The sequence below is a fragment of the Ictalurus punctatus genome, chromosome 23 (genome assembly GCF_001660625.3).
Source record: "Ictalurus punctatus breed USDA103 chromosome 23, Coco_2.0, whole genome shotgun sequence".
Taxonomy (NCBI): Eukaryota; Metazoa; Chordata; class Actinopteri; order Siluriformes; family Ictaluridae; genus Ictalurus; species Ictalurus punctatus.
This window is the reverse complement of record NC_030438.2, coordinates 16,683,039-16,703,067: the sequence shown is the minus strand read 5'-3', so window position 1 is coordinate 16,703,067 and position 20,029 is coordinate 16,683,039. Positions and strand designations below refer to the sequence as shown.

Sequence of the window (20,029 nt, the reverse complement as noted above, 5' to 3'; positions counted from 1 at the left end):
CAGTAATAATAGTCCTCAGTGAGGAAAAAATTATAGATGTGTCTGTACAGAAACGTTTACATTGAACGTGGTCTTGCCTGGGTGCACTCGAATTCTCTTTTCCCGTTTCATCATTTCAGCTTTGCTATGTAAGATAAGCTCTACCCGGGGGAGGTTTAATTTATCTGGGATGGCGTTTCAGACCTGATTCACAGCACGGTTAAGATGACCATTAGTCCTGCATATGAAAGTGCTGTGTAGTTTATTACTGGCAGTTATAAGTGTTGCAGCACATTGCTGTCGAATTCTCGATTCTGATTGGCCAGAAGGTGTTTCAGTTTTCTCGAACAATGCAATCAGTCGTTCCGGCTGTAAAGCGAACACGTTATTGTGTCTGCGGTAATAACTTGCACAGGGACAGTGTATGGTGGACCCTCGACACACAGGTTTCAAAAATGTGTGTAATAGTCTGAAGGGAAAGAAAACTGCCTGGGAAACTCGCTTAAAATGAAAGAGTTCAGGGTTCCTTGCTAACATGACAAGTTGCATTGTTTTTGTTTTTCTTTTTTTAACTTGAAGAAAGAGGAAAAGAAAAGTGGTTGTAAAGGAATACAGGAAGTGATGACAAGAACTAGCTTGTTTGGTGGATGTTCCACAACATTAAATGGTCTTATAAATGGATATAAAGCCAGTTATTGTTTATATTAGCTGCGTAATACACCATTTGTATTTCTTTTCACTTTACCTCCAGTTCTCTTTGCAGAACAGACGATCCTTGCTGCCAGCATCTCCCGAACCATTGTTTTCTTCAGTCTCGTTCATTTTTCTTTTGTAACGGTTTCCAGGGAAACTGGTGATGATGATGATGATGATGATGATGATGATCACATGAGGACCGACTCTCATGTTTATTATTTGGTTGTTTTTCCCCCTATAACAATATGCGGGATAGTTTTATTCCTTGAATACCTGATTGGTGGGCTTGTGCGAACGCTAACACACGTTGTGCTTCTTAGTCCTGATTAAAAACTTGGCTGAATCTCTTGACTTAATTTTCCTGAAAGTATTACAGAAATGGTCCTGTGATGCATCACCTACTCCTAGTTTTTAAGGATGGGCTTGATCAGATCCCCTAAGTTCCGTTAGTCTAATGCACGCATGTTGCATCGAGTCGAAGAAGCTGGTGTGAAACATAAACGAGCTCCCAGTACGACAGCCAAGAAACCCTTCATTATAAACGTAGCTTCTTTTTTTTTTCCGTTTTTTTTTTTTCCCTTCTCCCCTCCACTGGCATTTACGACCTGCTAATGACCTGGTGTTAATCAAGCATACTCGGTGTGTGTTAGTGTTGCCAAGGGGATAACATGTTGGACGAGTCTCTTCTCCTCGTCTCCGGAATGTCCGTGCCCTGTGCATCGCCCCAACACACAGCTTATTGGGTCACTATTTTCTTCATACAAAAGCTGTCTTTTTGCCCAGTAGTTCAGACTGTCTTCACCACCAGGGGCCTGAGTGATCAGGCTGCGTAAAGAGCGTGCGTGCGATTTTATTCTCCACATAATCGAAGCTTATTAACAGATCATTGATTTGCTGAGATGTTTAACGTTTATGGAAGCAGTCTCCAGTGTCTGAGATTTGCGACAGTCAGATGTAAAGTTTTCTTTTCTAAATTGACTTTTTTTTTTTTTTCCCCCCAGGGCGAGTCAATGCATGACACGTTCATTAAGAGCCAAAGATCACTACAAAGCAAACGAACATGTCGCTGGCTGCTAGCGTGCATCTTCTTTCTCAGGAGTTAAAATGGCTGCTGTTGTACGTTTCTGTTTTCAGGGCACCGTGGCGTATTTGTAAGTGTTTTGCGTGCGTGTCGAGCTTTGTGCTTTGCCGCATAGGCCCATGAATTGTACCAGTGACACTCAGAAATCTGTGTCAAGGCCCACGTTCAGGCTGATGGCGCAGGTTTCCTCTCACATGGCAGTAATTAGGATTCGACAGATGTGTAATTACTGCCCACACGCTTCCATTGGCTCATTTCTCTGTTAAAGAAGGGGAAAAAGGCGCAAAAGAACTAAAAGTTTTTCGAGGGACATGAACGCAGCCCAGAGATGCTGCCTGCATTCTTAATTTTTTTTTTCTTCAACTTGTATTCTTTTTCAGGGTTTCACTTGATCCCGCAGTTGTCTTCGATTGTTCCAGAGAGCTGTCTGCTGATCGCGGTGGGCCTTCTAGTGGGCGGCCTCATCAAGCTCGTGGGCGAAAACCCGCCTTCACTCAATTCCGAGCTCTTCTTCCTGTGTCTTCTCCCACCAATCATCTTGGATGCCGGCTACTTCTTACCCATGAGGCCCTTCACGGAGAACCTGGGCACCATCCTTATGTTCGCTGTGGTGGGCACTCTGTGGAACTCCTTCTTCATAGGCAGCCTGCTGTATGGCGTGTGTCAGATTGAGGGCACTAACCTGGGCACAGTGACTCTGTTGCCCTGCTTGCTGTTCGGCGCCATCATCTCGGCCGTGGATCCCGTGGCCGTCCTGGCCGTGTTTGAGGAGATTCACATCAACGAGCTTCTGCACATCCTCGTGTTCGGCGAGTCGCTGCTTAACGATGCAGTCACAGTGGTGAGTACCTCAAGGTTCACCTGTGGGACCCCTGCTGTTTTATGCAATCTGTCTGTTCCAGTTTCAAACCATGATATGCACTTTTTATGTATTTTTTTTCTTTTTCTTCTTCAATGTGCTTTTGGAAAGAAGCCTGAGCTTTAGGAAGTTTCTTTTTAAGATAAACAAATAAATAAATAAACATTCATTATTATTTAGAGATAACGCATGAGCTCTGAAGAAAATTCACAAAGTGTAGCGTCAAGTGAAATAAAATGTTTTCAGTGTCCACATACAGTAAATCAGCCTTCAAAAATAACTAAATCAATTAACATTCTTTTCAATATATCGTTTTTTTTAAATAATTCTGTTGTTTTTATAAACAGAACAATATTGTTATAATTATTTTAAGATCTCGCCAAGCTCTGCAATTGCAAGGCTGCTTAAAGCCGAGTACCGCTGACCCGCTCAACTCTACACGACTTTCAGTTGCTTTCGGTTTTGGGGTTGTAGCAGTGTGCAAACTATACAATAGTGCACAGACAAGGCGCAAAAACATTATACCTTATCTTTCACCCGAATAGAGATCCCTGCTGAAGTGTTCCTGGTCTCCGACTCCTGCTTTCTCATGAAAATAAACAGAGCTTTCAATCATGTGACAGTTTAATCATTTTCTACAGAAACTATTCAAAAGTGACCTAAAATAAATATTGGCTGGGTAGAGGTGGGCCGCGAGGATCGTCTGTTCTGCAAAGAGAACTGGAGGTATAGTTTGCTGCCAGGAATAATATGGGGTGTTTTATCTATCTGTCTATTTATTTATTTATTTATTTATTCATTCATTCATTCATTCATTCATTTTTTTTTGTTGTTCCTAATAAACCTTGGGTACGACCTAACAGATAATGTTATACAAGTATTTGTTACTGTGCTTCCATTTTGCCCTACATTTTGGTTGTTTATGATCGCTGTACTTGGAACTAGTTCCAGAGGAGTTTCGTATTATCCGATTCATCACCACGAAACGCCACCATGCTGGGAAATATCGTCTAATGTCTGGGCTACAATCATGTAGCGTATACGAGACTTAAGCAACACCAGATTTGTTCATTTGATTGAAGCTGTTGAACTAAATCAGGGGACGTTTCGATTCTCTAAACTGATCGAAAGGTAAATGGTCAAGAGTGTACCATAAAATAAATACTACAATTATTAATCTACAATTAGAGCCCAGTCTGTAAACATTTCAACACGGACGTGATGGAGTTTTGTGACCAAGCATCAAGCTTGCTTGTATTTGAATAGACGGCCTGCGCTGTCCGTTTTCTGAGCTAAAGACACACGTTTGGATTATGAGCTATAATTTATTTAAAGTGTTTTACGTCGTGGAACGCTCGGTTTGCTATTTTGAAGTGAAACTCGTAGGGCAGGCGCGTGTTTCCCGTTCCTCAATTTAGATGATGCGAGATTTATTTATTTTTTTAAATCTTGGTTCCATGTTTCAAACAGATTTGCGCTTTACATTTAAGGCATTTGGCAGACGCCCTTATCCGGGGCAACTGTACATACTGCTTATACAACTGAGCAGTTGAGGGTTAAGGGCCTTGCTCAAGGGCCCAATGCTGGCAATTCGTCAGTGCCGCGATTTGAACTGCTTCAATCCTAAAGTCAAAAAGTAAACAATAGCTACATTGTTTAGTGAGCTCGGTTTGTGGGGTTTTTTTTTTTTTTTTTTTTTGCTGCTGTTTTGTCCACGTTGTTCCCTGAAACGTGCACGAATACAGCAGTGAATCCAGTTTGCCGTCAGTTCAGTAAGCAGATTTATTTTGTGTTTTGATTTTCAGGTCTTTTTGAGGTGGTGGAGAGGCGCAGACTCGTTAACGTTATTCAGAATCGCCAAATGCATGTGTGGCGGCTCCTTGCATATTTATCGTGTCGCCTTATTCCTCAAATGAAGAAAAGTTTCTTTTTCTAAAAACCAACGTGCTTTGGTTTTACGGCCGCCACACACGCACGAAAACGATTGCGATACCGATATTTGCACACTTGCCTACCCGCATATAAGAACCCTGACATCCTTGCCTGCTTGTGTGCTTGCGCAATACTATTGCCTTTTTGCATCCTTGCATATTACCATGATTGCATGTTTGTGTTCTAGCCTACTTGCATACTAGTCTACTTGCATTAATATGCCCACTTGGATACTAGTCTAGCACACTTGCCCTTGCCTACTAGCATCCTTGCCTGCTTGCATACATTCCTACTATCCTAATAGTCTGCTTTTAATTTTGCATTAATGCCCACTTGCCTACTTGTTTACTGGCATGCTCTGCATACTTGTGGAGCAAGTATGCAAGGTATTATGAAATCACTTCAAGATGTTTTGTCTCGAACAGTAACTGAGAGCATTATTTATTTTTTATTGTGAGAATTTCTACTCTGCTCTTTAAAAAAAAAAAAAAAAAAAAAAAACGCACACATTTTTTAACAGACTTTCGGCTGTTTGCAGTGAACAAATCAAACGAAAGCGATTGGAATAGTTCAACACGACGAATGCTTCAAGTGGTTTCCAAAATTTAACTGCAAATGCAATTTCTAATGACCTCTCCAGTTTCGAAATGATTCAACCCCCTGAATAGAATCCCTCACTACAGCACAAATATGCAAAACACTAGTTGTCTCAAGCACACCCGATGCAACTAATCACGGGCTTCATTAGTTACACCAGTTGCGCTTGAGCTGGAACAGTTTTAAAAAAATAAATAATAATAATCCAGTGAGGAGCAGTTCTGCGGACGGAAACGCTTGAGGAATTCGAGGAATCTGAGGATGAATAGCTACTCTTTACATCTGTGGTGAGCAGAAAAGCATCTCCGAACAACGCACTGTGCGCACTGTAGTTTCAGATTCCTGCTGTAGGCTGAATGGAGTGGAACCGTTCGTAGCTCATCCACGGTACGGCTCCGTGTGCCGTGCATCCGGAGAGGCTTTTCTGATCATCACGGTATGATCAAGGCATTTCTGATCTGATCTATTCAGCGTAAGGACTGATGCATTTCAGAGGCTTCTTAATCAGAAGCCAAATTTAATACATCTTATAATTTAATCATTTTATATCTGATTCTGTTCTACTGCCTGAATACTGGAGGGAACAGCCCAAACCCCCTCCCCCCCTTCAGTCTACTAGCTAATGTACTGTGATTATATTGGGAGTGTGTGTGTTCTGACTGAGTCTCTTGTATGTCCCCTCTAATGTTCTCCAGGTTCTGTATCACCTGTTCGAGGAGTACTCGAAAGTGGACACTGTGACTGTAGGAGACATCGTCTTGGGCGTCTTGGCTTTTATGGTGGTGGCTCTAGGTGGCATACTGGTAGGCGCCATATACGGCATCCTGTCGGCCTTCACCTCACGCTTCACGTCACACACGCGCGTTATCGAGCCACTTTTCGTCTTCGTCTACAGCTACCTGGCATACCTGTCGGCTGAGGTGTTCCACCTGTCTGGCATCATGGCGTGAGTACCTCAACACACCCTGATGCTGGGAAGGATGATCCTTTTTTATTGTTTAAAAAAAAAAAAACCAATATGGTCTGGGGAAAGTGCGCATGGAGGGTGATCATAACGGATAATGAGCATAAGTACATGTAGCTAAACATTTACCTCCATACAGTACGTAGCTAGCTAGACATAACTTGGTTGTGGTCATTAAGAGGGTGGTGTCACAGCTTACTGAACATGCATACAAGTAAAAATGGAGTCATTTATTTGTTTTTAAATATAATGTCATGAACTAGGTCCAGGAGATGATGACGTTTCTTATTCGTAGTTTATTTGACGTTGACTGATTAAATCTGGCATGATTGACAGTCGTGTAGTTGTGTGTTCAGCTCTCGGATATTAAATGACCCCCTGAAAGCCCCGCCCCCCACATCTCACATTATTAATCTCTCGTCTCGATTTTCCCACTCGAAATATACAGCGACGCATCGCTCTTGCTTTCTGTAAAGGTAAATGGAGAATGTTTTGAGTTTATAAAATCGGAAAATAAAATCCATCAACGTATGCTTGACATTTATAGTTAATATCAGCTAGCCATACTGTTAGAGTAAAGCATGGTGTTATAGTGAGTTGATTATTTTTTAATTTTTTTTTCCATTTATTATTTATTTATTTATTAATTAATTTTTTTGCCGTGCAGAAACTTGACCTCGGTTCCTGTTTGTCGTGTTTTACTGTGGGAATACTTCAGCATAGCAAACGGCTCCGTCTCTTTCGGAGTATAGAAGGCAGGATGGCGGACAAACCTCAGGTCGCTGGTTCGGTTATGAAATCGATAAACCCTCTCGGGAAAAGCAGAGTAGAAATATGGAGGCGAGAATCGGTTATCTAGCAGCACATGCTGACAGCTCATTCACTCGACTACATGATGTGTCTCATGGAAGTGCCTGTGGATTTCTTGGCCCTCTGCACCATCGTCCAATATGCTGTCGGATTAGGAGAGGACAGCCTGTATGCTTTTGTCTCAGAGGAAGCAGTTTATTTTGCCTCATGTCTCAGATCTTTATACGCCGGCCGTTAGTGGGCATAGTGTTGGTTGCTGTGTTCCTGGTAGTGTGTAGATGGTGCAAAGTCCATCTAGTAATATTGAGGTCAAAGCATATTTGCAGGTAAATGAAAAAGCATTGTAACTACTCAAACAACATGCGCACTGGCGTGACTAGGTTGCTCTTCTGTACAATCTGCCACAGGTAGGCCCATCAGTAATGATAACATTACCGACTTATCGTACGATACAAGGACATGACCTTGATCGTTTTTGCTGACTTTTGATCTTGCCCCTGGAGTTTATACGGGAATATTTAGTTTCGTTTCTGCATTTTCTTGTCAACTAAAATGCCGCTGACTACAGTGAACAAATAACATGGTTGTCCCTTATTGTAACTCAGCCCACTGTTCTCACTCCCTTTTAGTCACGTTGCTTCGCTTCTCATTTGCATAAAGCAAGAACCTGCCCAGCTTTAACACAATGCCAGCCTGGTAGTGTTTTTGCATCTTTAATTTATTTTAGCACCTGCGTTAAAGCCGCATGAAGTATGGGTGTGAAATATCACCTACGGTTCATAGCGGGACATTTTTGGACGTTTTGGACGCTAACTGTGTGCGTGTGCGGGAGGGGGTCGGGTCACGTGATGTGCTAGCGTTCTCGACATCTTGAATAACAGTACACCTTTTGTTTGACGGTGAAATACGAGCGCGTTCGCCAGTTTTCAAAGAATCTCTTCAGTTAGGGTATTTAGTTCCATTTCTCAGTGTAGACAGTGTCTGTTCAACTAATTGTTATTTCTTGTAAAACCTTTTTCAAACGGACAGATTAATCAGGGTAATTATACGATGTTTATTCTTTAGTCTGCGTTTTCTGCAACTCCAAATGGATGGATTAACCTCAACACACCTGTGCTCAGACGCTTTCTCGGCAGAACACCACCTTTTAAGCAGATAATAACGAACATGTTATATCTAACGTATAGCTAAGCAGGGTTTCCCAGAGCAGTTCGATCGTCGTGACCAATCCACATTTGACCCTGCTCTTTGTCCAGACTGATCGCGTGTGGCGCAGTCATGCGGCCCTACGTGGAGGCCAACATATCCCACAAGTCCCACACCACCATCAAGTACTTCCTAAAGATGTGGAGCAGCGTGAGCGAGACGCTCATCTTCATCTTTCTCGGGGTGTCCACCGTGGCCGGGAATCACAGGTGGAACTGGACGTTCGTCACGGTGACCTTAATCCTGTGCATGGTGGCTCGTGTTCTCGGTGAGTAATAAAACCACACAGAAGCCAGTGCCGTCTAGACCAGCTGGTTCAGTCTGAAGCATACGCGTTTAATAAGGGAAATGATCCAGCGGCTATTCTTCTGCCGTGGTATTTGCAGCCATGACTCATCCCGATGACGGCATGTCTTCTAGTCAATATCTAGACGGACATGACCGTATAACTCCGAAGTGCATACGCACGTGGTAGTCGTGTAGTACATAGTCGATGTACCTAATAAATTGGCAACTTTTTTTCATGTTCATCAAACAGAAGCAGAAGTTCTTACCAGCTCTGTCGTCATTCTTTTTCTCAGGGGTGATCGGTTTGACCTTCGTGATCAACAAATTCCGCATAGTAAAGCTCACTACCAAGGACCAGTTCATCATCGCGTATGGTGGCCTGCGTGGAGCAATCGCTTTCTCACTGGTCTATCTGCTCGATGAGAGCCAATTCCCTATGAAGAACATGTTTCTCACCGCGATCATCACAGTCATCTTCTTCACGGTCTTCGTGCAGGTGAGCGTCTATAATAACATTTCATGACCTTAAAGATGCAGCTCGACAGTAGAGCCAATGTTACCAGACTACCACCGTTAAAATCTTAATGGTGGTGGCGGTGGTGACGACCACGAAAGTGTGGACATTAGATTTCTAAAAGGATCATATCTAAGCTGGTTTCTCTGTTATTTTTCTTTACGGGTTACCACACGTTACTGTCAAATCACCGGGAAAAAGAGTTGAGGTTGCGGTTTTGCCACTGCCAGCAAGCAGTTCCTGACCGCTTCCCGTTATACTCTCCTTATAACGGAAATGGTGGAAATGCTTGTTTTCCTGTCTTTTTAGACGTGTGTGTGTGTGTGTGTGTGTGTGTGTGTGTGTGTGTGTGTGTGTGTGTGTGTGTGTACGATGTGCTTGCTTGCTTGTTTGTTTGTTTGTTTATTTATTTATTTATTTATTTATTTATTTATTTAATGGTTAATTGGGAAGAAATCAATATCGCACAAGCTTAATGTGTAGATGTAAAACCTGTAGTGGCAGTTCAGAAGTTACCCAGTTCTGTGGGGAAAACCACAACACATCCTTTAGTGCTTTTTAATGTCTAGATACTTTCTAGGTTTTTACCATGCTCTCTGTACTCCCCCCCCCCCCCCCCCCCCCAGTCTTTTTCTTGTGCCAGCAAAAGGTACACAGCTAAAAAAAAAAAAAAAAAAAAGCATAGAAATGAAAAGCACTTCAAGATTCTGTCTTCTTACAGGTGCAGTAGAAAGGTTTTGTAGCTTGTAGCGTTCATGTATTCGATATGAGGTTCTGGCGTGCTATTGCAACACTGAACAGAAAGGTCTTAAAATTTATTTATTTTTTTATATAGCACTTTATGGCGACATGTCGGTGTTGTAATTCGTAGTTCCCCTTGCAGGCAGCAAGCTGTACTTCAGGATTTCAGCTCAGCTGGTAATATTCACAAGGGGGAAAATATGACCAGGATTAGCTCGATGACCGAGGATCACTGTACGTCCAATTAGTACCACGCCACCCATCCATCATTTTGTTCAGTATTCACGTTTTACATAAATATATACATTTGCATGTGTTTGTCTGGCAAATACTTTGGTCCAAACCCACTTTGAGGTGAGGTGAGGCGAGGCGAGGCAGAGTCTAATCCAGGATTAAGATTGGTCTATGTGACGTGCTTACAGGTGGGACAAGGAGAAGGAAGACCGAGGCAGGCTTGACACTACTGTGCTTTTATTATTTTTTTTTACCTTTCAGTCTCAAGTTTATTCTGTTTATTGTACACACACACACACACACACACACACACACACACACACACACACACACGTGTGCTCAGCTCATGTTTGGCATTGTTCTCTCTCTACCTCCCTCTCTACCGGCACGTGTCTCTGTCTCTCTCTCTCTCTCTCTCTCTCTGTCGGTGCATCTCTCTCTATCTCTCTCTATCTGTGCCTCGTCTCACTGAAACAGAGAACATTCATTAGCCAAAATTCCCCACAGGTGCGCCGTCCTTACCACTCACCTTCTCCGGCTCCGCCCTCCATTCACAAACCGTCGCTCGTCCATGCCCCCGCCTCCACAGCCTTGTTTAAGGAGCCTAATTATCAAATTCACATTCAGAGGTATTGAGTATGCATCCTGCCGTTTAATATACGAAGTGCTTTCATATAGTATTCACAGCACAGCGCATGCCCATTGAAATACCCCCGTTTTTTTTTATTATTATTATTTTTTATTTATTTATTTTTTTATAAATGAGTCATGCAGGCCTTTTAGAGGCTCCAGCTGCATCAGTACTGCTGATGTACAGTAGAGTCAGGTTTCATGAGTCTGAAAGGAATATCCAGTGAAGAGTTTTTTTTTCAGTGAGGGTGTAGCTTTGTCCCAGGCCGGCGTTATTACTTATCCATCTCCAAGGCTAAGGAGAAGACCCTGCTCACTATATATTGCTGTTATCCTGTGGTTAAGATGTTGTGCTACTGATTGGAAGGTTGCGAGTTCAAACCCCAGCACCGTCCCAGCGCTGCCACTGTTGGGCCCCTGAGCAAGGCCCTTAACCCTCAACTGCTCAGATGTATAAATGAAATAAATGTAAGTCGCTCTGGATAAGAGTGTCTGCTAGTTCTAAACAAGACATTTCATATTTATGGCATTTGGCAATGTCCTGTCATTCTTAGTGAATATTGCTAAACTCCTGAGATTTTATTGAATACGAAGCCAGGACACCAAAATGCACTCCAATGAAGGTTCATGAAACCAAGCACAAATAGGGAATTATTTTGACTTTTTCTCACCATTTTGATTGGTCACTTCACCACATCACGGCTAAGTCAGATTGAGCCGATCTAAACCGTAAGGCTTGTAATAGAACGAAGGATCGAGGAGTACCGCTTTGAGCACCGACGTGTTCGGTTGTTGTGACGTCCAATCTGATAACATTGTAGACTGTTTTGACGTTTGATACGGCAACTTTGCCGAAGTTGTTACAGTGCGTGTTGATGATGTACACTTCAGAGTGTTTGTAGTAAGTGCAGGCGTGACCGAGCGGATAAGGATCAGCGTGCAATCATCCATTAAGTTTATTAGCACTAACCGGGCGTGTAGGTGCGAGTTAATGAGCGTGACGGGGGGGGTAAATCGGGAAAAGCAGTGTTGCTCATATTGCTTTGCATGTTGATACGATTTATGTATTTATTTTATTTTTAAACAATTTATTAGTTTAGCTGATAAGACAAAAGAGGGAAATGACAACACTTGGTTTGGAAGTGCAATTGTGGTATAGTGCAGAAAATACATGCACAAGGAAAAGCTGTGAAAATGAAAAGGAAACCTGAAGATCACCGCATACCGACTAGCTTCGTCTTTTCTTCTTTTTTTTTTTCTTTTATCTTTCTTTCCTTTTTTTTTTTTTTTTTCTTCCGCAAGTCATAGTTGTTTTCAATTCCATGGGTTTTGTTCCAACGTGCACCGCTGTAATGTTCAGACTCGATCAGACTTTGAACTTTGATTAACCTCCGACCCACATTAAGGCAGATCTGCAGGAGCTGGCTTGTGGAACAACACTGTACCTGGTTAAAGCGATAGAGACAAAAATAAGATCGTGCCTTGAGTAAGTGTTCACCCAAACCCCTTTCCTGGACCTGCAGCTAATCATGTAACACCAAAAATAACGTAAGAGTTTCACATGGAGCGGGGGTGAATACTTATGCACTCAGCTATGAAAGAAATTTCCCCCCAGCCCCCCCCACGTACTTCAGTGTTAGGGGTTATTTTATGTGCATCCATGATGTATATTAATCCACTTTAAGCCCTTTCATCTCCAGGTTAGAAGACTCCAAAATGTAGGAAAGTTCAAGGGGGCGAATACTTTAAAATATATGTTGTAGCACGTTTATAAAGAATTGAGCAGGTAAACTGTTCGTGTAAGCTCAGGGTTGTTTTTGGGGTTAGATTTAGTCTCAAGTTGATGTGGTGTGTTGCAAACGAGCACACAATTGTGGCAATAAATGTGTGTGTGAAAGAGGAAGTGTGTGTACGTTGCAGAGATGCAGAGTTTGATGAAAGCGGTTGTATGTTGGTTGAACTGGATTAGTTTACTGGAAGCGTAGATGCTGCTTGCACGGGGAGGAAGTGATGGGTGACGTGAGTTTGAACCGTTGAAGTAAGTGTGCGTGTGTGCGTGTGTGTGTGTGTGTGTGTGTGTGTGTGTGTGTGTGTGTGTGTGTACACAATGTGCACTCAGGTATTAGACTGCAGTGCAGTTAAATGTGCTCTTCTAATGACCTTCAGAGCGTACACTGCCATCTGCTACAAAACAGAAAGCCACTCTTGTCTGGCCACAAAGGATGGTCCACACCGACATTCCTGTATGGCATATATAAATAATATACAGTCTCCTAAAGTCATGTATGAAGTAATTCTTCTCCATCAAGTTCAAAATAAAAGAAATGTCCTCTGGAGGATGGGCTCGTGCTCTGTCAGTGGTGTTAAAAGCAAGTAGCGGCTACAGCGCTGTAATAACAGATAAAAATAGCAACAGTCTGCTGTTTGTTCACTCGCCCACCAGCCTGGTAAGTTTTTATCTATCTATCTATCTATCTATCTATCTATTTATTTATTTGTTTATTTTAAAGCCACACTTTCATTAGATTCAAATGGTTCGTTTTTAAACCTCCCCAGAGCTTAGGGAAATGTTGAAACTGCATGCATGATGCACAGAGAGGAACAAACGCCCATGGTGGTGCTCTCCGCATCAAAATATTCCCAGACAAGATTTCTATTGTGTTTAGTTAAAAAATGTTTTTTTAGATATTTATATTTAATCGTTTCTTTCTGAATTCCTGTAGACGTGGGGCACGATGAACACTCGATTTCAGTATTCAGACCCTGGCACTTCAAATGGTTAATGGGGTGTTTGGGTTGGATGTTATAATAAAACATGGAAGGAAAAACATCCAACGTACAATTCGAGGCGCATCCGAAAAGCGACGTTAGGAGATCGAGAGGTTGAATCCCAGCGATGCAGCAGCCATCTTTAGATGGAAGTTGAGAGCAAGATCGGCCGTGCTGTCCGGGTGGGAGGGACGGCATACTCGCCGAGAAACTAGTCGGTCACGGGCGTCTGTGAGCTCGGGTATGCGGAATGTGGTATGTGCTTTCTGTAGAGTGTGGTACGCACGAGCGGCAGTTTGAAGAGATGTGTTTGGCTGGCTTCATGTATCTCACACAGTAAAATCCCTAGTGTTGAATTAACACCCAGAGTGTTTATTTGAGTCCGATGGACTTATATAAACACTGTAGGGTGTAAATTCAACACTGTGGGTGTTAAATCAACACTGGCGATTTTGCTGTGCAGAGGAAGTACGGGTTATCGGTATTATCATTCGAATCACTTCTAGACATACAATTCCACCTTGGTACCAAACCTTCTGCAGGGGTCCAGAAGATTTCACGGAGTGAAACCAAGCTTTGAAAAGAAAGATTGCTTCAAGGTGTCGGGAAAACTCATAAGCAGATCTGGTTTGAGATACCGCCTGCCTTCTTGAGCTGCCAGGATGCAACATGCAAGGATACAAACCCAGGCAGCCTTCACTCCAAGCGCAACACGGCTGTAGTGAAGTGTCTGTAATGACAGTATGGAGTATAATATATTGTATACTGTAACCTTGTGACCCCCGCCTCCATGACTCGTCTCGTCTCGTCTCGTCTGATTAGTCAGCAAGGTCTGAAGAGAAGATGCTTCTGGCAGTTGAGGATGTGCCGGGATTTATAATCAAGCTTTCAAGGACAGGATGGGAGGGGGCAGGGGGACGGCGCTGATGTACATCACAGCCGCAGGATTCCTCTCTGGTGTTACCCATAATTCCCACAGCATTGGTGAGAATGAACGTGCCAAGCTTCAGTCAGATTGTATTACATACACACACGTAGAGCTGTTACTTCTCAGCTCCTTAAATCACAAATCTCTATTGTGAGGTAAAAATATCATTGAGAAAGTGACTTCCATATCATCTATAACTAAAAAAAACAAAAAAAAAAACAAGATGAAGGTGAGAAATCAGCTGAAGATTGGGATTGGCTTCTTTTTTTTCTTTCTTTTTTTAAAGTCTGTTTACTATCTGTTGTGGGATTATAAAAATAAAACCATTCAACAAGCTGAAAAATCAGATAAATAAATAAATGTACATCATGATGAGCCGTCCAATAAACCCCTGGCAGTTTTACTTCTGCCCTAATGCCACTGGTTATTAACAGGATTGCTGTAGATGGTCTAAATCTTGATTGTTTTATCTTTATAATCCTGAAGAGATTAATATAACTCTGTTGGCCACATTTACTGGCGTTCACACACACACACACACACACACACACACACACGGGACAGTGTTGTGCTCTGGATTTGTCAAATGGAGTGTGTTATCTGTCCAAGACAAGTCCACAGTCGAGTCTCCGTTACAGCTCGTTAACCGGTTCATGAGTGGAATTAAGTAAGTTTTAGGACTATACACGCCAGAGTTCGAACAAAATGTTCACCAGTACTAACATTTCGTCTGTTTGATTGGGATTAGATCTGAAAAGTTGATATCGTCAAGTTTTATTACAGCTGCCTTGACTTAAATTGCACACTCTCTGCACTATATTCTAAAAACCTGTATATTTAACAACCTGCTTTAATTAGGCGAATGATTTTTTTTTAATAATGAAAAACTGAAATCGTAGGCACATATTCGGTACCGTATCGGATCAGATTTGAAATCTGCCCACCTTGGCTGTCTGATAGCTGTGGTTTGTGGGGTAGTAATGATCACTTGGAAACACGGGTGTTTTTTTACTAAGTGAAAGTGATTGATCGCAGTATGGTGAGTAACGTCATTGACCCAAGCCAGAACTGTTTCCACAGGACCAACCGCTGATTTTAAATTCAAAATTTTGGCCCCCTAATTTGTATTTCTTGTAGTAGTGTTCTTGCTCCGTGCATCACCTCCTTTGGGGAAAATTCAAACAGCAACAGTCTTTAGTCAACAGTCTTTAGTCAAAAGCAGCAGTCTTCTGAGTCTTCTGCTCTGCAAAGCAGGCTTCAGAAATGCAAAATAACGTAATTTGAGATGGAGTGTACGCCTTTTTTTTATGCAGCAACAGTTGACGGTGTTTTCTTTATCTGTAATCAAGTCTCCCGTTGTTTCTCCTCATCTGTGTTGCGTGGTGGTGTAGGGGATGACCATCCGTCCTCTGGTGGACCTGCTGGCCGTTAAGAAGAAGCAGGAAACCAAGCGATCCATCAACGAGGAGATCCACACCCAGGTAATGGCGCATCACGTGCGCATCATCTTCATCTGTAAACATCTGTCAGCTGCTCTGTGACCTGAAGAACAAACACCATCACATGCATGTGTATAAGAGGTACGGGTAAGGCTATTTAGGATGACCATGTAACTATCACGTCATGGATTAATGAATGATGTGCATGCGATTCGACAGACTAAATCCTCGAAACAATCGTACCCGTGTTCGCGTATTAAACTTGCAGCTGACCCGCCCATGAAAAGATTCTTTTGTGTTGGATCAGGGTTAAAGAGGACAGTGCCTCTGGCTAATCTGTAGTATTATGTAGTGTTGACGTAAGGATCATTTTCCAGTCATATATGCTCTCCTTTTCTTATTGTGTGGTGTTGAGCACCATCTGCTGGCTACCTCTAAATCAGATCAAGCGTTTTACGTAATAATGGGTTATACGGAATTTCCTTCCTGTATTTGTCCTTCACCACAAGTCCATAATGGCAGACATTTAGTTGGATTGTAGTAGATATTATTAAGATTACATCTAATGTTATTGTTTATGTATGTGACAGTATTCTATTTAGTTGTAGAAGTCACATCTACAAAATACCAGGATTTTTATATATATATATATATATATATATATATATATATATATATATATATATATATATATATATATATATATATATATATATATATATATATATATATATATATATATATATATATATGTGTGTGTGTGTGTGTGTGTGTGTGTGTATATATATGTATATGAGAGATGGATAGGCACACCAAAAGGCTACACTGATGCTACTAATATAATATATATTTTAATAGTAAATGTATTCAGTTTTTCAGCTCCATATGGCTACAAATTGTACTTAATGTCATAGTGTTACAACCGTAATAACAAAATACATCACGGACAACACACAAGTCACAGTTCATGCTCATTGGCAAATATAGCACATGAGATCATAGTAGCTTTGTAGTCACGGTCTCTGCCGACCTGTCATGACCAAGCCTCCTCTGGGCTAACGACTTTCTACAAATCATCATTTGCAAATTAAATCGCAAACCTGCTTCCTCAGACACACCCATGTCATCCTCCATGTCCTCACCACGCTGGCTTCCCACACTCCATTTCATCATCTCCAGGCTCCCTAGGGAAACCTAGACGCCAGGGGATCGGCTAATTACACAAACACACTCAAAAACAGCAGTAAGCAGCTATATGGAGCTTATGAGTCACCGAGGCTTCCAGCATGGGAGAGATGTTCTTGCCGATATCTTCCCCCGGGTTAAACGAGCAACCGAGCAAAACACGCCGACATGATCACAACCGTTTTTTTTGTTTTGTTTTTTAAAGGCTTTGCGTATAACGTAGCACAGGTTTAGCCTGCATAATGTCAGCTTAAGACAGCTGTTGCCACAGACATGTCTGACTTCTGGAAGTGCAGATCATCTAAACATGGACAGGTTCCATCGAGTTCTCAGAATTAAACTGTCCAGACAACATGCAAAATATTTATTGTCGAAACATTTCCTTGAAATCTGGGCTCATCTTTTATTAAGCTGTAGTGTTGCTATGACAACTCCTTGTTTACTAAGCTTTCAAGTGTACGCCTGGCGCGAGACTTTCCGTCACAGACCGCTTTTAAAAACCGATTGCTTCTTTGTCTCCTTAGTTTTTGGACCACCTGCTGACCGGTATCGAGGACGTCTGTGGACACTACGGACATCATCACTGGAAGGACAAGTGTGTAGAAAATGTTCATATATACATACAAATATTTTTCTGAAGATCCTGCTGCATGAAATTCTTTCTCACATAGGTCTGGATAAGCGACTAACATGACTGAATGTTTTCACCAATCAGTACGTTTACACGGACAACAATAATCTGATATTAAGACGATACTCTGATTAAGAAACTGGCATATAAACAGCGATTATAGATGAACTTAATCCGACTAAAGTCGTACTCGAAGTAAACACAAATGGAATGAAGAAGTGGAGTATTCCTGTTTTAGTCGCATTATCGACGTATATTACAGACATGTACACACCTTAATCACACTATTAATGTCGTGTGGGAGCTTTCACCGCATTTTGCGACAGGACACGTACACACACGGCAGCGCTCAACTGTTTTACGGCAAACAAGACAGCACGGCTGCGTCCCAAACCGCGTGAAAGTGAAATACATGTATTTCTATATACTATACAGTAGATAAGTACGCGGTTTGTGACGCAGCCCACGGCTTCAAGCAGTCGTCTATTTGCACGTACAGCACGACAAGTAATTAACCGCACTTGAAGCGTTCGTGAAATTAAAACTGAAACACTCAAAACTGTATACGGTCCCATAACGAAGACGAACTGTATGTCGATACGTGAAATTCTGGAGGGGACGGTGTGGCGTGGGGGCGTAATGACGTGTACTGTTAATCCATCTATGTTGTATAACGTAAAACGGGAACATGAAAGGAGTATTCTAAAAGCGACTCATGTAAACACCTTAATCCGAATCCTGTTTTATTCAGAATAAGGTCAATAATTAGATTACTGCTGTCCATGTAAACGCAGTCATTGACTTTTTAGCCATTAATGATTAGTTTATGGCTATAGATAAGACTTTTCGTAATGGTGCTGCATGTTACCACTTTTGAGTAGCGCATTCGGATTCTGGACAGATGTGACGCACGGAGAATAAAACGCATGCTGCTTTGTCCATTCGTCTTTAAACGTTTTCATCTTCAGCTTTTTTTTTTTTTTTTTTTAAACTTAAAAGTGAAAACTAGCATATGGCTACTAATATATATTTTTTTAATATGTTGATGATACTCTGGTCCTCTGTCAGCAAAAATACTTTATTGTAAGTGCTATGATATTGTTATAACTTATACAGTTTAAAAAAAAAAAAGAAAATAAATATTTGCACAGTTTTAAGCTGAGAATGCTCGTTACTTTTAGTAGAAGGTTGTGACGAGGTTTAATTCACAGGCCCCGTTTCCTCCTTGCGTTCAAATTCATGAAACCAGGTGTAAATGCGCACAGAACACGTTTTTGAGAGTAATTCGATCTGCCAAAGCTCTTCTGGATGTCTGTTAGGCAAGCGCAAAACTAGTTCCTAATTGTTAAAGGGAAGAAAGCAACGTACCTTGCCTCTTCTGTAAACTCTGGAAAGCTGTCATTTGGCCAACATCCCATTTCTCCCAAACTTTAAAAAAAAAAAAAAAAAAAAAAAGGGTTTTGAGATCTGAACAAAGCTTACAACATTTATATGACCGGAATGCATAGATGTATGAAGTCTAAATGCAAAGCAAAGATCAGACCATCCATGTTGCAAATATTGATCTCCAGCTACAGAGCACATGCTAATGCAAATGGAGACTTTGATTAATTAAATAACTGTTGATCGGATTTTTCTACAATTTCTTCCTCAAAGTACTTGAAGTTCCTTTTTGAGTAAGCCAGTTAAGTAGCGGAATTCATTTGAGGCCTGACCCCCAACCCCAATCTTCCTGAAAGATGATGCTTAATTACGGCGCCTGAATGAATCCAAAGAGCCATTCAGCTGTTGAACGAAAAACGCTAAAATAGCCCTCTTCACAGCAGAAAGAGATTGCGTGCGTCAAAAGATCAGACCGTCTCGTTCTCTCGCGTGTTTACTTTCCCTTCCTGTCTCCCGTTAACAGGCTGAACCGCTTCAACAAGAAGTACGTGAAGAAATGCCTGATCGCAGGCGAGCGCTCTAAAGAGCCGCAGCTCATCGCCTTCTACCACAAGATGGAAATGAAGCAGGCCATCGAGCTGGTGGAGAGTGGAGGAGGAGTTAAACTGCCATCTGCTATGCCATCCACTGTGTCCATGCAGTAAGAACTTTCTCCACACATCCTTCACTTCACCTCACTCTTTAGCTGTAGTTCATCATAATCCACCGTTCATCCTGTAGGTAGTCTTTTAAAAATAAAATGTATGGATATGGCAGACGGTCAGGCGGTTCTTTTTAATGTGTGTAGAATCTTCCTGATCCGGTATGTAAGTAAAATAATCAACTGTAGAACGGTGTGATGCAGCCCGAGTGCCATGTAGTGTTACTGTTACCACATCGACGTTTCCAATAATAGCATAATATAAAAGATTTAAATCAACATCGTACTTCCTATCTGTTTATAGTTACATTTACATGTACCCACAAAACACATTAGACTGACCTCAAAGTTCCTATACTAGACTGAGCTAGTAGTTTCTACATACCTAACCTACTAAACAGATAGAAAGTATGATATCGATGTCCTCCTTTAAAATGCAAAACATTACAACTGTTGGAAAATT

General features: G+C 41.7%; 1 protein-coding gene across 1 annotated transcript in view; it reads left to right on the top strand.

The window, feature by feature from the left end:
- slc9a1a (solute carrier family 9 member A1a) overlaps positions 1-20,029 on the top strand; it is a 45,633-nt gene that overhangs the window by 19,172 nt on the left and 6,432 nt on the right. The window contains exons 2-8 of the mRNA XM_017453641.3: positions 2,137-2,597; positions 5,840-6,090; positions 8,175-8,392; positions 8,706-8,908; positions 15,620-15,709; positions 17,377-17,447; positions 19,390-19,566. Coding sequence (XP_017309130.1) covers positions 2,137-2,597; positions 5,840-6,090; positions 8,175-8,392; positions 8,706-8,908; positions 15,620-15,709; positions 17,377-17,447; positions 19,390-19,566 — 1,471 coding nt within the window. The remainder of the gene's footprint in view (positions 1-2,136; positions 2,598-5,839; positions 6,091-8,174; positions 8,393-8,705; positions 8,909-15,619; positions 15,710-17,376; positions 17,448-19,389; positions 19,567-20,029) is intronic.